At 36.0% G+C, this 15,607-nt stretch overlaps 1 protein-coding gene across 1 annotated transcript; it reads right to left on the reverse strand.

The window, feature by feature from the left end:
• Positions 1-221: 221 nt before the first annotated feature.
• On the reverse strand, positions 222-13,679 carry LOC149846338 (serine/threonine-protein kinase STN8, chloroplastic-like). Its single transcript, XM_089997955.1, has 5 exons — positions 13,000-13,679; positions 10,586-10,759; positions 9,711-10,115; positions 8,926-9,295; positions 222-620 (listed from the first exon to the last, which is right to left on the reverse strand). Exons 1-4 carry the CDS (start codon positions 13,633-13,635, stop codon positions 8,945-8,947), a joined length of 1,566 nt encoding a protein of 521 aa, XP_089854081.1. The 5' UTR covers positions 13,636-13,679; the 3' UTR covers positions 222-620; positions 8,926-8,944.
• Between the last annotated feature and the right edge of the window lie 1,928 nt (positions 13,680-15,607).

A 15,607-nucleotide genomic window follows, 5' to 3' on the forward strand; every position in this document is an offset into this window, starting at 1 on the left:
GAGACCTCATCTAGCCTTCCAAGCTTCGTGGTTACTGCGAAGTAAACTAACTCATATTAAAACAGACAAGTTTCATGGCAAGTTTCAGCTTTCCCTTAATTTCCAAGCAAAGTGTCTGGGTTTCAGTGCAAACATATAGGTTCCAGATGATGGATCTGACCCAAGAAAATGCAACTGAAGAAGAAAAGCATATACTGTGGTCACAATAATCTTTTTCAGCTCATATCTAAGAGAAAAAATTTCATTCAACTTTCACGATACACGTATAACATTCTTAAGTATATATATCTGATTTGGTTTCTGCCGACTTTAAGAAGATACTAAATTAGGTTTCTACTGCTCTCTCTGCTGTGAAGCATGAACAAGTAGACCGCCAATTGAGAAAGCCTGATCCTGACTTCATCATAAGCAGCTAAGCTGGCAAAACACATACATTTATTGATCCAGACTTTGTGGTTTACTTCTTTGGTTTGCTGGCATGTTCTTTATGAGGAATCTTCTAGGTGCTCCTAGTACAGTTGACTTCTCTCTTTTTTCTTTTCTCTTTTATACTTTTTGAGATTCTTAAATTTGTGAAATGAAATGCGAGGTACTCTTCTTCAACTGATAATGGTCAATAACTGCAAACAGCAAACAGCAAACAGTCACAAGCAAAATAAATATTATACCGTGTACATTCTGTTTACAGAAAACCATATATATATATATATATATATATATATATATATATATATATAGAGAGAGAGAGAGAGAGGGGGGGAAGGGGGGGCATCCAACCAAAGGAAGGTCCAAAATCTACAATCAATGACGATTGAACGGCTCCCCTTCTCCAATGCTTGAGCATCTCATTGGACAGACCTCATATATTTGTTCTTTATAATTTACTAAGAAATATGCTTTACATGGAAACTTTACGACATAGACATTTTTCGAAACGTGAAAAATTGACGGCTCACAATGCATTTAAAACTTTACAATACAAAGTATAGTAGGCCATTGCTTTTTGATGCTTTCAGAAATACATCTAAACATTGAAAATTCATAATCCAAAACATGTCACTCACTAAATGAATGACAAAACTTCAATATGTAAAGTCCGATCGTTAGAGAAGGAACATTGATTAGCGATTATAGATTTTGGACCTTCCTTTGGTTGAATGGTCCCCCTTAGGTGCGAGCTACAATGGAATGACGTTGGCCGTCCATCATCGCTCGTGATGGATGGCCAGCACATGAAAACATCACAAAAAATGTGCAAAAACATGTTTTTGCGCTTTAGCGGCGTTCAAAACCGTCACTAACGCCTACAGGGGATGTGCCTGACATTAATAAAAATGTTTTTTAGTGGCGGTTTCGAACACCTAAAGGGTGTTTTGCGAGTTTTGAAAGCTGTTTTCAGTGTTTTTTGTGGGAAAAACACAAAATTCCACTGTGAGTGCACTTCTCTGGATTGCGCAACTACACACTACTCATATATATATATATATATATATATATATATATAGAGAGAGAGAGAGAGAGAGAGAGAAGCATGTCCATTAAACATCATGCAATGAGGGAAGGGTATCACAACCTTGAAAAGCTGTCACATAGGTGTGGGTGCAGATGTGGATACAGGTGCTGGTGTGGAGGGTGCGGAACAACAATTTCAAAAAACTTGGGTGCAAGGGTGTGTGTATGTGTACATATATAGGGATGGGAGTAACAGAGAACGAGGTTTTCATCCACTGTTACTCGGATGTGTGCCCATCGCTGATCGTGCACATGCATTAAAGGTCGTGACCACCGCTGAAGGGGTTTTTTCTGCCCAACTTATTAGCAGCAGTCAAGGACTGTCGCTAATGATCCCAACTGTCGCTAATGATCCCAGCTCAACATTGGGTGAATGCGCGTCCAATGTTTTAGGGGTCCGACACTACCCCCTTCCCTATATATATTTGTGTCCCTGTGTGTGCATTTATCTATTTAATTATATGCGGTTGACTTCATCTGACACAAAGGAAGTCGTGTCTAAGTGTCGCAACTGCATCGGTGGGGTGTGTTTCCCTGCTAGAAGTGTCCATGTTACATAGCTGAATAGGATTACGCTATTATAAATTCAGGTATGAAATTTTTTTTTGTCATATCCTCAAGGATGCAAAACCATTGATTAGTGCTTATATGTGTAACGAAGTATGCGAAATTGTTAGAACAAAATGCAAAAGCACATACAAGTCCAATAGTAGACAAGGGCACGAAGGCACAACAAGCACAAAAGAACACAAGTCTACTATGGGACAAGAACCAACAAAGGGGAACAACTAAAACATATATTCTTTATTGAATATATGCTTGGAAAAGCTTAAGAATAATAGGGGATGAAGACCCTTATTTATCCACAACAACAACAACAAACAAGGAGGGAGACCCTTGGGAGCTCCCAAAGAGTCGTTGGGAGCTCCCAACGGTCGACTCTATGGTCTGAAAAGACCATAGAGCCCCTATTGATCTCCCTTAATTACATGAAATAAAAATAAAAAGAAAAAAAATAAGAAAAAAAATATTTTTTTAATAAATAGTATTTATATACATGTGAAAAGACAAAAATGCCCCTATAGGGCATTTAACTATTACAAGACAAAAATAAATATATATGAATATATATATATATATATATATATATATATATGCACATACATATATTTTAACATCCCCCTTCAAACTTACGATGAAGTAACCGAAAGTTTGTTAAGGAGAAAAATAAACCTAAGAGCAGGAAGAGCCTTGGTGAAAAAATCAACCAGTTGATATTCTGATGTAACAACAACTCAATGGTTCTTCTTAGATATTCATCACGAACATAATGACAACCCATTTCAATGTGTTTGGTTCGCTCATGAAAGGTGTGATTACTTGTAATATAAATTGCACTCTTATTATCATAGCACATTTTCGAAAGTTTTGAGATTATTATCCCCATATCTCTGAGAAGACCTCTTAGCCATATAAGTTTCATAGTTGTCATAGTCATCACATGATATTCGGCTTTTGTTGAAGATAGAGATACCTTTTATTACTTCTTGTATTTTTACAAAATCAAAGAGTCACCTAAAAATACACAAAAACCAGTAGTTAAGACTCTATCATTGAGATTTCCTCCCTAATCAGCATTAGTATAGGCATGTAAATCTAATGACAAAGATGAGGATAAGAAAACTCCTTTGGTTATAGTATACTTGACATATCTGACAATTCTTAATACAATACTCATATGCATAGTGGTCGGAGCATGCTGAAATTGACTGACAGAGTGAACTGCATGAGCTATATCTAGCCGAGTGATAGACAAGTAAGTGAGAGACCCAACAAATTAGTGGTAAGGTGTAGGATCTTATCTTCCAACCTTAATTTAGCATTAATCACTTTAGGTGTTTCTAACTTCTTGTCATATGAAATATCAGACTTAGTATAAATATCAGCAACAAGTTTCATTTGAGAAATAATGTATCCTTTAGGAGAGTAAGCAACTTCAATGCCTAAGAAATATCTTAAAAAGCTTAAGGCATACATATCAAAATTTTATTTTAAAATATTCTTAATATCAATAACTCCCTACTTGTCACTTCTAGTGATTATCATATCATCTACATAAAATAGAAGAATAACAAATTTAGAACCTATACTTTTGACAAAAAAAACATTGTCAGTATAGCAAGAATGAAAACCCAGATGAGTCATTACACTACTAAATTTATCATGTCAAGCTTTAGGAGTTTGTTTAAGACCATACAAAGTTTTTTTAAGTTTACGAATTTTACCTTTTTCAATACAAAACCTCGATAGAGGATCCATATAAATCTCCTCATTTAATTCACCATTTATAAAAGCATTTTTAACATCTAGTTGCTATATGAGCCATTTTTTAATAGATGCAACGGTTATGAGTGTTCTAACACTAGTTATTCTAGCTGCTGGGACAAAAGTTTCTTTATAATCAATTTCGTATTCTTGGGAGTACCCATTTGCCACTAACCTAGCTTTATATTTTTCTAAAGGGTCATCACTCTTGGTTTTAACTTTAAAAACTCATCTACGTCCTATAGATTTCTTCCCTATAGTTAATGAAGTTAGTTCCCATGTTTTAGCCTTTTCAAGGGCTTTAAATTCTATATTCATTGTTTCAACTCATTGTGGAAGATTTTGGCTTCATTATAATGTGATGATTCATGATAGGAATGTAAAGTTATTAGACATGCTTTATAATTTGGTGTCAATGTGTCATAAGATACAAACCTTTATGGTGGGTTGGAGACACAATTAGATTTTCTAAGTGAGGTTTCTAGTAAACACAAAATTTGTGAATATTTTTAAAAAGCATTTAGAGGATTCTTTGCTCACACCGGGTATATATTTGTATGGGTTTATCAACATTATCATCATTTCTTATAGGTGATTCTGCATTCTCATCATTTGAATGCACATTATTATCATCATTTTCATTAACATTACCTTTTGCAACCAAACGGGCTTTGAATCTTTCTAGAGATCCATCGCATTTGGTTTTGACTTTATATACTCATCTACACCCAATTTCCTTTTTTCCTAAGGGTTGGCGAATAATGCTCTAAGTTTGGGCTTTGTTAAGAGCCTCTAATTCAATTTTCATAGCTTCAATCCAATGTGGATGATCCTTGGCTTCTTTAAATGAGGTGGGCTCATGATACAAATGTATCAACATAAAACAAGTCCTATAGTTAGGCAAAAAAGTTTCATAAGACACAAATTTTTGTGGTGACTTACTTTTACGAGAGGACCTCCTAAGTTGATTATCATTAATAGGTTCTTCTAAAGAAAAGTCTTGGGAATATCTTTCAAGGGCAGATTGATGTTCATTTCCTAACCGTCGGGTATATACATTGATATCATTAAGGTTCTCATTTGGAGGAATATCACCATGTTGTGGTATATCATTATGATGCACAATACCATCACAAGAATTATCGCAAATAATTGCATCTTGGGATTCAGTTCTAGGAGCTAAGTCAAACAGGAAGGAATAATCAATGTCTTCTTTAGATGTGTGGATATCAAAACCATTTTGTTCTTGAAGAAAGTTTACATTTCTTGATACGTAGAGTTTATTGTTTCATATATCAAAACATCTATAGCCCTTTTGATTTTCACCGTAGCCAATAAACACACATTCAAGAGCTTTCGGTGATAATTTGTCTTGTCCTTGAACAAGCACAAAGCATTTACATCCAAAGATCCTTAGTCTATTAAAATCTGGAGTAATTTTGAATAATTTTTCAAAAGGTGATACATTTTTTAAAGAAGATTAAGGCATACGATTTATAAGATATGTTACAGTAAGGAGAGCTTCAGCCCAAAAGTTTTTAGGAACATTTTTAGAGATACGAAGTGTTCTTGTAGTTTCAATTAAATGTCTATGTTTCCTTTCCGCAAGACCATTTTGTTGCGGAATTTTAGGACAAGATCGTTGGTGTAAAATTCCATTTGATTTGAGGTAATTTTGAAAATCTTTAGACATGTACTCACCTCCAGAATCGGATCTGAATATAGCTATATTGTTTTGAAATTGATTTTGAATAAGAACATGAAATTCTTTAAAGTTAATGAAGACATCAGATTTGTTTTTAATAATATATACCCATGTATATCTAGTAAAGTCATCAATAAAAGTAACATAGTAAGAATAACCCCCCTTGGACATGGCGGGTGCCAGGCCCCATACATCGAAATGCACAAGTTCAAAAGGTCTTTTTGACACAAAATTATTATGCGAATACGGAAGCGAGTGAATCTTTCCAAGAATACAATCATTGCATGTAAATGTATTTGTATTACAAAATTTTTCAAAAAAAGGAAAGAGATACAACCTAGAAATACTAAGATGTCCAAGCCTCTTATGCCAAGTCTCAATATCTTTAGATTGAACATGATTACAAAAAGATTTTGATGGAAAAGACAAAAATCCATATAATAAAGATCCCCTCTCCTATGGCCTTGCCCAATCCGCTTCCCGGACTGAAGATCTTGCACATAGCAATGGGTTAGTGAAAAAGAGACATCACATTCAAAATCGGTAATTTGAGAAACGAAAAAAAGATTTAGATTAAGTTTTGGGATAATTCGTATTTTGAGAACAAAAAATTCTTTGTTTTGATCATAAGTTTTCTCAAGGTTTCAATGCCTTCAACATCTAAGGATATTCCATCGACGGTGGAAACGTATGATTTGAATTTATTAAAATTTTGTTTTGACAAAAGTGATGCATTCAGAGTCATATGAAAAGAGACACCCGAGTCAAGAATCCAATAGGTCATACCTGGAAAGGAAGAGATGGCGGCACCGGAAGTGGATGGTGTAGAGGATGATGGAGTGGAGTTCATCTTCATGAATTGTTGTAGAGTTTTGGTAAGATGAGCAATTGACTCCTTTATGTCTCCATCTTTCTTTGAATCTTCATTTGGAGGAATTTTTTCAACGAAAGCTACTTTCTTCTTGAACTTGGGGCAATCCGCACGAATATGACCTGGTTTATTACAATTATGGCAAATAATTTTTCTTCCTCCACCATCATTATTTTTTCAAAAATGGGGTGGTTTGTATGGCCTTACATTGTTGTCGGGTCTAGACACGACATGAACTTCATCAACATCCTTCTTTAAGGCCAAACTAGTCTCTTCTTGACATAAATCGGCCAAAATGTCACTTAGAGGAATAGAGGCCCTATGAATGAGGGATCCTCTTAATTGCTCAAATTCGGGACGAAGCCCATGAATAAATTGAAAAAATCTTTCTTTCTCCATTTGATCTTGCCTCATGGCAATAACACTACCTTCTCATTATAGTTCTAGAAGGACAAGTTCATCCCATAAAGAAGATAGGGTACTATAATAGTCCCTAATACTCATATCACCTTACTTGGTTTCTCTTACTTTTTTTTGTAAGAAGAAATGTCTAGCAAGATCTCTTTGAATGCACATGTCTTTCATAAAGAACTAAGCTTTGTTGGCCTTCTTGAACTTTGCTAGGTTTGCACAAATTTTTAATTCAACATTATTCATGAACCATGCTAAAATTTTAGCATGCTCACTTTCCCAAACTTCCATTTTTGAAGAAAAGTCAAGAATAGCTTTCTCCTTTTCTTCTTTATTCAATGCTCTTTCTTCATTGCCTTCAAACTTGGTTAATTTCAATTGTGGTTCCGGAACGGTTCCACACACATAACCTCAAAGTTTTTTACCTTTGAGGTTATTTTCCATGGCGGCTGCCCACATACGATAGTTGGTCCCATTCAATTTGAATGAGGGATCGATTTTTGCATCCTTGTTGGCCATTTATAGAAAAAGAGTTTTGAAAGCAAGGGAGAGAAGAGACATTACTTGTCAAGAGAGGATCCAGTGAAGCTTTCACAACCTCGCTCTGATACCATGTAATGAAATGCCGAATAAGAGGAGCGATATCTTCAAGAGCAAACAAGAGAGCACGCACATACACAAATAGCCACTAATGGGCAAGATTATAAAAAAACCACAAAAGTGGCAAAACACCCAAAAGAAGAGAAAAAAATATATTTCACTTAAGAAGGCTTCAAAGAAGCATACATACAATGGGGGAAAACCCCTTTATTTATAGGCACAAGGAGAGGACCCTTGAAGGGCTCCTAAGGGGCGTTGGAGCCCTTCCAACGGTCACAAATGTGACCGTTGGAGGCTCCAACATCCCTTAAGGGGGGCTTTTCCAATGTAAAAGGAAAAAGGGAAAAAGGAAAAAGAATAAGTAATAGTAAAATGACTATATTACCCCTAATGGGTATTACAAAGGGAATACATATATTTATATATGTAGATAGACACAGACATATATACGTAAAGTATATATGTGTATATGTCATAATCTATATATATAAATATATATAGCAGATTTTAACAGTTATGCCTTAGCCAAAGAGCTCATTTCATGGAAATATGCCCATTGTTTCCAACAAAAACACTGAACAAGAGATGTGAATCATGTTCTTGAAATTCAAATGTCTTCTGGTTTATATTTATGCACATCCTGCGATGTACATATTTATTTATGCACACATGCATGTACACGTATTAATACATAGATATATGAAAATGAACTAATATCAGTGATCTTCATGACTATTTGTAAGTGTTTTGCACACTGTAAAAGCATGTTGTTCATTAAGGCTCCAGTTTCAATGCTTATGACCTTTTCTTTTCCCATCTTGCAACATATTACTTGGAGAAGGCACGTTATGATCATGCAGACACCTTAATTTGTGTACTTATAAGAGAATCTGGTAAATATCTTATAATACAAGTTCAACCAGATTACCCTCCTATGTGTGAGCTACTTCACTATCCAATATCCAACACCAATGTGGTTTGCTTAGGCTTGCTTTCAAGACAGATCATATTAAAACAATAACCTACCATGAAGTAAAAATCAATATATTTGGCAAATAATGTGAGTATCACCAGATTATCTTTTCAAGTTCTGTGAACTATGTTGAACAGTTTAAACCAGGAATGTTAGTGACTTGCCTTCAACATTTTTGCAACATTATGACTAAAAAAAAGTTCTCACATGCATTAACATTCTAAATGACAGTGATAAAGCTGATGCATAATTCCTGTCCTGAAAAGTGAGGTTAAGATAACACCAGAATATTTTGTTGAGACCTGTGAAATAGGTTGAACAGTTTGAACTAAGAACCACAGGATTACCTGGGGTTGCCTTCAACATTTTTATCAACACATGAATTAACATTCTAAATGACAAATGTAAAGTTAATGCATAACTTCCATTCCAAGTGAGTGAAGTGAAGATTAAGAAGAAAATATTTAAAATACATTTACATGATGGGTCAGTGAGGAAATGTTAGATAAAAAGAGATGAAATTCTTACATTGATGCACTAGAAAATTTCACTGGTTAACAATGCTTAGCTTTGAAAGTGCAGCAGCTGCTCGGTCACCACCCAGCAGAAAATAAGGATGCCTGAGAGCAGCAGCAGCAGATAAACGCCCCCGTCTAAGAAACCCTCTCTCTGAAATAAGCTTTGTGGCCAAGTCCCAACCTCTCCCAGAATCAAGATCAAGTATGCTCAAGTCTGGCCTCATTCGAGTGTATTCCCTCCATTTTTTTAAATCATACCCAACATTTTTTATTTCAGTTTTGAAATTCTTTAAACCTGATGTTGACCTCAGTGTAGGACTTGCCATCTGCAGAAGTATCACTCCAGCAGAGTACATATCAAACAGATCAGGACTGTTTAGCTGCAAAACATGCAAGAACATTTGAGAATTGGATCACTCTAAAAGGCAGAAACATCTCTCTCTCTCTCTCTCTCTCTCTCTCTCTCTCTCTCTCTCTCTCTCTCTCTCTCTCTCTCTCTGTCTCTCTCTCTCTCTCTCTCTCACACACACACACACACACACACAATCTAGTTTAATTCCTGTTATTGATTTTCCAGTTTTCAAACTTAAGCAAGAAAGCATGTGCCTATCAGGAAATCATCCTTAAGATTAAACATCTGTTTGCATTTGTTTAATATTTGTTGGCCAGGGGAAAACAGAATGAAGAAAAATATAAAGAAAAAACAAAAGAAAACCAAACTATGTAAAAAATGAATCAGATGCCATATCATTTAGAAATTTAATGAGTTTGTCACAGTAAAGTGCATAATCGCACCTGCCAAAGAATTGGAGAAAGAATAGCTGCAATAGGTTCTGGAGGAGGACTTGGTGTCTCCTCTGGAAGCACAAACAGCTCTGGAGGACAATAGTCTGGATCAAGCAGTCCACGATCTGGTATGTAATTCTTTCCAATTCGGAGATCAGTTGCAGCTCCAAAGTCAATAAGCTTGATCTGTCCCTTTCTAGTGATCACCAAATTTGCTGGCTTTACATCTCGATGAACAATGCCTGTATCATGGATCTTCTTGAGAGAAGTAATGATTTGACGCATTATCTGTTTGATGATCAATGAGGTCCTCTTAACAGAGTCCATTCCTTTTAAAACACGTCCAAACATAATGGACTCCAAGTTCATAGGGAAGTTGGGATATCTCATATAGTCAGCCAGGTTTTGATCCCCCTGGTGCATGTTGGCATTATCAGCATAAGTCCACGATTACAATGATCTAGAAATATAGGGGATTTTCATTTTAGCAACAGTAATTTGGTGCACTCAACATAACAGCAATGATAGGATCTACATATTACAGTAAAAAATTAACAATAGTAGTGTGAAGGTCCAATGCACAACTCAACAAATGACTGCAACTAATTTGGATCAATTTGAGGGCATTTGCCATTAGGATTCATAGATTCTACTACTTTTAGCAGCTTGAGATCTAACTAGGGAATACAAACTTCATGAACTAGCTTGTCAATTCCTGAGTTGGGCATCGTGTTTGAAACAATGGCGGTGATTGCAGTACCAGTAGCACATCAGGAACTTGTTGAAAATAAAGGACACAAACACCGACATGAAACTTTTTTCAAACCAAGGATGAGATCATGCATATTCTTGTAGGAATTATTACAGCATTGACAGTTGAATACCTCAAATTTCCAAACAAGCCATTTTCCACCTTTAGTGAATTGTGAAAGTGTTTTATCAGAAATAAAACTCCCAAGGAATTCAGCACATGCCTCTGGAGCAGCTCGTGAAAGTCTGTAGTTGAACCACTCCTCGAAATCACCACATTCTTTGGCTCCTTCAATTTCAACCTTGACCTGACATAGCAGAAAAATGGTTGATCATGCATGCACAGACAAAAATCACACAAAGTAGCAGATGTTAGTAAGGCATTATTTTGTTTGGATATAGAGATGCGAGAAGTAGGCACACATGCTAGGAAATAGAACATGTTGCCAATCAACATCACCAAATGCCCTTCGCAGCAGATACATGATACATTCAGCTACTTAGCAATTATGTTACCCAGACACGGCACGGGTTATTGGTGCCGGATACATTGAGGCTTAAAAAACTAGTTACATAGGCACAAAATATTTACTCCACACACAAGATAGAGTAAGATATAATTGAACCTGAGACTATAAAGAACGAAGGTAACACAGTTGAATATTGAACTACAATGAGAGAGGCTGAGGGGTGACAACCAATGTCCGCACTTGTGGAGGGGTGACAACCAATTTTTTTATAACGGTTGGGTTACATCAAGGATCTGTTTTAAGCCCTTTCCTATTTGCTATAGTGATGGATGAGCTTACGAGATTAATTCAAGAAAATGTGCCATGGTGTATGTTGTTTGCTGATGATATTGTTTTGATTGATGAGTCTAGAGCTGGGATTAATGCTAAGTTAGAATTATGGAGACATACATTGGAAGCAAGATGTTTTAAGTTGAGTAAGAGTAAGACAGAATATATGAAATGTCGGTTTAGTAAGCAATGAAGTAGTGATGAGAGTGTAGTGAAGCTTGGTGAGCAAGAAATACCGGTGGATGATTGTTTCAAATATTTGGGATCTATCATTCAAAAGTATGGAGAAATTGATGGAGATGTAAATCATAGGATAAAGGTTGGGTGGATGAAATGAAAAAGTGCAACTGGAGTGTTGTGCGATCGTAGAATGCCATTGCGGTTGAAGGGAAAGTTTTATAGGACGACTATTAGGCCCGCTTTGCTATATGGTACGGAATGTTGGGTTGCCAAGAGACATCATATTCAAAAAATGAGTGTAGCTGAGATGCGTATGCTTAGATGGATGTGTGGAAATACAATAAAAGATAAGATTCGGAATGAGGAGATACGTAAGAAGGTAGGCGTTGCACCCATTGAAAATAAGATGAGAGAGTATCGTTTACGGTGGTTTGGACATATTTGGCGAAGGCCTAATGATGCTCTAGTTAGAAGGATGGAAAAATGGGAAATATATTAATTAAAAGAGGTCGGAGTAGACCTAGGAAGACTTGGATGGAGATGATAGGAAAGGATATGAATGCTTTGAACCTCACCGAGGACATGGCATTGGATAGAAATGATTGGAGGAGAAGGATTCATGTGGAAGACCCAGAATGATTTTCTTTTTTGGTTCATATCGCCGACCCCAATTGTTTTGGGATGAAGGTGTAGTTGTTGTTGTAATGAGAGAGGTTGAGGCATGTCTGAACGTTGCGCACCAAGGGCAGAGGGTGCCAAATTAATAATGAAATATATAAAACTAAAAACCAATAGATGGGACTATTTTATTCAATAACGATTTTTTATGATTTAGACAGAACCATGATATGGTCATTATGAAGCCAGTAAGTTGCTTATAATTTTACATAAGATTAAAAAATAAATAATAAAAAATAAGCAATAAAAAATAAGCTTAAATTCAAGGGGAAAAAGGAAAGTCCAAAAATAAACTCTAAAGGAGACTTGAATACGAGATGAACTAAAACTGTGAGGATCGCCAAGTTTCAAAGACTGACATGGTTGGCTGGTAAGATGGTCAATAACATAGCTTCTCAGCATATAGAAAACTAATACTATAAATAAATTAGTTCTTTTTATTCTCAGACAAACCGACAGAACAGGAATTTCACCTAAGGATCAATATCTCAAATTCTTTCAACTAGAAATTCTTAGAAACACAATGTGCATTCTTGTTTTCTGTAGAATATACTAGAAATTCTTAGAGACACAATGTGCATTCTTGTTTTGCATAGAATATAGTTGATCCCTCTAAACTAACCAATAGAGGCCAACGAAGTAGAAGTACCTAGAGTAGCTACAAGGCAATGGTTATGCAATCATGTCAATAAACAGACAACAGTTTTACTAGGAAATGCGTACTCTTGTGGCAGAAACAAAACACAAGATGTGGACAAAATTAATAAACCAAATTACTAAATCAAGTGTAAACATTTAAAGAAAAACATAACAAGAATGAAGGTCTACTCAATCAAGGTGTTCATGGATGAGAGAGAGAGAGAGAGCTCTTGAACAATCAACACACCAACCTTCTTCAGGATGACCTTCTGTGAATTCTTAAACCTCTCATCCATCTCCGAGCTTCTGACCCTCCTCCCTATCCTCCTCACCACCTCCTCTTCTTGCCCACCAGAATTCTTGGGCACCATTGCCCCATAATAAACCACACCAAATGTCCCTTCTCCCAACCTATCCCCCAAAACAAAATCCGTCCTCTTCAAATTCCTCCTCCCCAAAACAATATCAAAACCCACTTGGAGGGGAGCGAAAACATAAGTATCAATTCCACCCATCAACACCCCAGGCCTTGCATTCAAGTAAATCAAACTCAAACCAATAAGAGAAAGAACCCAAAACCTCTCACCCTCTGGCAAGCCTTCAATGGTCTCAACCAGAGACAGCCCATATTTAATCAAGGGAAACACAGAGCCAGACTCGTCCAATCCTGAAGAGCTAAAACCACTAATCAAATCTTGTGGGAGGTCTCCAAGAATGGCATTTAGTCTTGTTGGGTGTTTGTGTGAAGGGCCTTTGATGATGAAGGAATGGGTTGTGAAGAGTTGGGTGGTGAGGGTGGTGGAAGCAAGACAAGGTGGGCAAGGTGGGAGAAAAGGAAAGTTGGGTTTTGGAGAGGATACAGTTGGGAAGAGAAGAGTGGAAGCCATAGAAGCAAAAGAAACCGAGATGAAAGGAGAAAGGAGAAGATGCGTGGTGTTGGTGGAAGTTGGGCTTTGTGTGTGAGAATCTAGCTGTGAATCCTAGTAGGAGAGGTGCCTTTTTGGCCACGTCGGATTTTCCGGTTATCTAGAATATAGGGTCAGCATAATTCCCAAGAAAGACTGATCAACGACCCCCTCCCTCACCTGCGCTCATTTTTTTTGGATAGTTCAAGAAAAAATTCCAGACCTCTCAAACTGGCCTCTGGTGGTAAAACCTTTTCCTGAGAGTACACCCAACTTCCACTTGCGAAAAAATGGGTTTCTAACTTGTGACCTCCCATCAACTTGGTGACATTTACAAGTTGCCCTTGTCAGATCAGCGGAGCGCTTGTGAGCCCCTTTTAAACAGGAAAAAAAAGGGCAGTCGAAAAATTGAGATGTTTTATTTATCTACTGTGTAAATTGAAAAAAATTAAAGGGAAATTTTCATAAACATACCTAATCTTTTGACAATAATTAAAAGGCACCTTAGTTTTCTCATGGTTAATCAAAACCATCCTAGAGGGTGTAGGAAAGTGATCAGGCCAAGTACTTTACAAAGTACTCGAGCCACACAAATCATAGAAAACCCTAATGCAAAGTACTCGGGTCCGATCAGTAGTTCTGCTCTGATCCTAGAGTTATCTTTCCCTCAACATTGCTGTTAGAGGTGTAATATAGTTATGGTTTTACCCCTAGCTCTCTCTTTCTCTTATTCCAGTTCTCATCACTGCCACCAACTCACCTGTCTCTCAACAATTTGGAGGCTCATTGAAAAATAAAGGTGGGTATATATATATATATATATATATATATATATATATATATATATATATATATATATATATATATATATATATATATCGAGAGAGGGAAAATTAGCAAACCTAGGGTATTAACCCAGTTTGAGTTAAAGATAAACCAAGTTACTTTAACAGAAATTGGTTTTGATTAAGAGAAAAAACTTACGTGTATCTTTGACATTTTTCAAAATGTAGGTGTTTATTTAATTATTGCTAATAAGTTAGGCATTTTTTTGAAAATATCCCTAAAAACATATAATTATATAAAGATTCAAAGAAGGCTACTTTTTATTGAGAAATAGCTCATAAAAACATAGATATTGCCATAAAATCATGATAGATTTTAAAGGAAAACTTAAAAAAAAACACAAAGTTTGGGCAGTAATAAAAAACACATCCGAGTTCTCAATATTGTTAAAAGGACATTTTTTATGCAGTACCACTGCTGTCACTGACAACCACCCATCTCAACATTTCTCGAGATGGAGGCTATGCCCATCTCGAGAAATGCTGAGATGAGTGGCTCTCAGCAGTGCTGCATCATGCAGCAGCACTGCATACAATGTGAACACTTGTTAAAAAGATGTGTAAACTTGTTCATGGTTAATAAAAATACTCAGGGCTTATTTCCATCAAAGTTGCCAGTAAATGTGTGCTATAATTGCCAAAAGTTAGATGTCTTTGCAGACACAAACGAAAAGAAGATGCCCCAGGTATAAAACAAGTTTATATATGATTTGCAAACTATGCAAATAATAAGAAGACTCGCATATATGTAACAAATTGGTAAATATTTATTATGGATATTTGCAATATTATGACATTCAGTTTAAGTGGTGGTTTGCACATATATTTATGCAAATTCATGAGGTATATACAAATAAGTAGGATATTTACGATTTTAGTGGTTTTAGTCTAACTGGATGTGCGCAAATATATATTTATGTGAATTTGTAAAGTATATGTGAATACATAGGATATTTATGATTTTAGTGGTTTCAACTTCACTGAATGCTCACAAATAAATTTTATGCGAGTTCTTGAGGTCCGCAGAAAAACATGTACAATTCTGGATTTAAGTGCGAGTAGATACTATCTGACAAGCGATACAATTTTATTTCAATAACCCATCAATT

Source organism: Nuphar pumila, chromosome 2 (assembly GCF_984573655.1).
Source record: "Nuphar pumila chromosome 2, dmNupPumi1.hap1.1, whole genome shotgun sequence".
NCBI lineage: Eukaryota > Viridiplantae > Streptophyta > Magnoliopsida > Nymphaeales > Nymphaeaceae > Nuphar > Nuphar pumila.

Coding starts and splice junctions, on each gene's coding strand:
- LOC149846338 (XM_089997955.1), bottom strand. CDS start 13,635: ATGGCTTCCACTCTTCTCTTCCCAACTGTATCCTCTCCAAAACCCAAC. Junction 10,760..12,999: donor AGAAGGTCATCCTGAAGAAG/GTTGGTGTGTTG, acceptor CTGCTATGTCAG/GTCAAGGTTGAAATTGAAGG. Junction 9,296..9,710: donor TTTCTCCAATTCTTTGGCAG/GTGCGATTATGC, acceptor CATGTTTTGCAG/CTAAACAGTCCTGATCTGTT.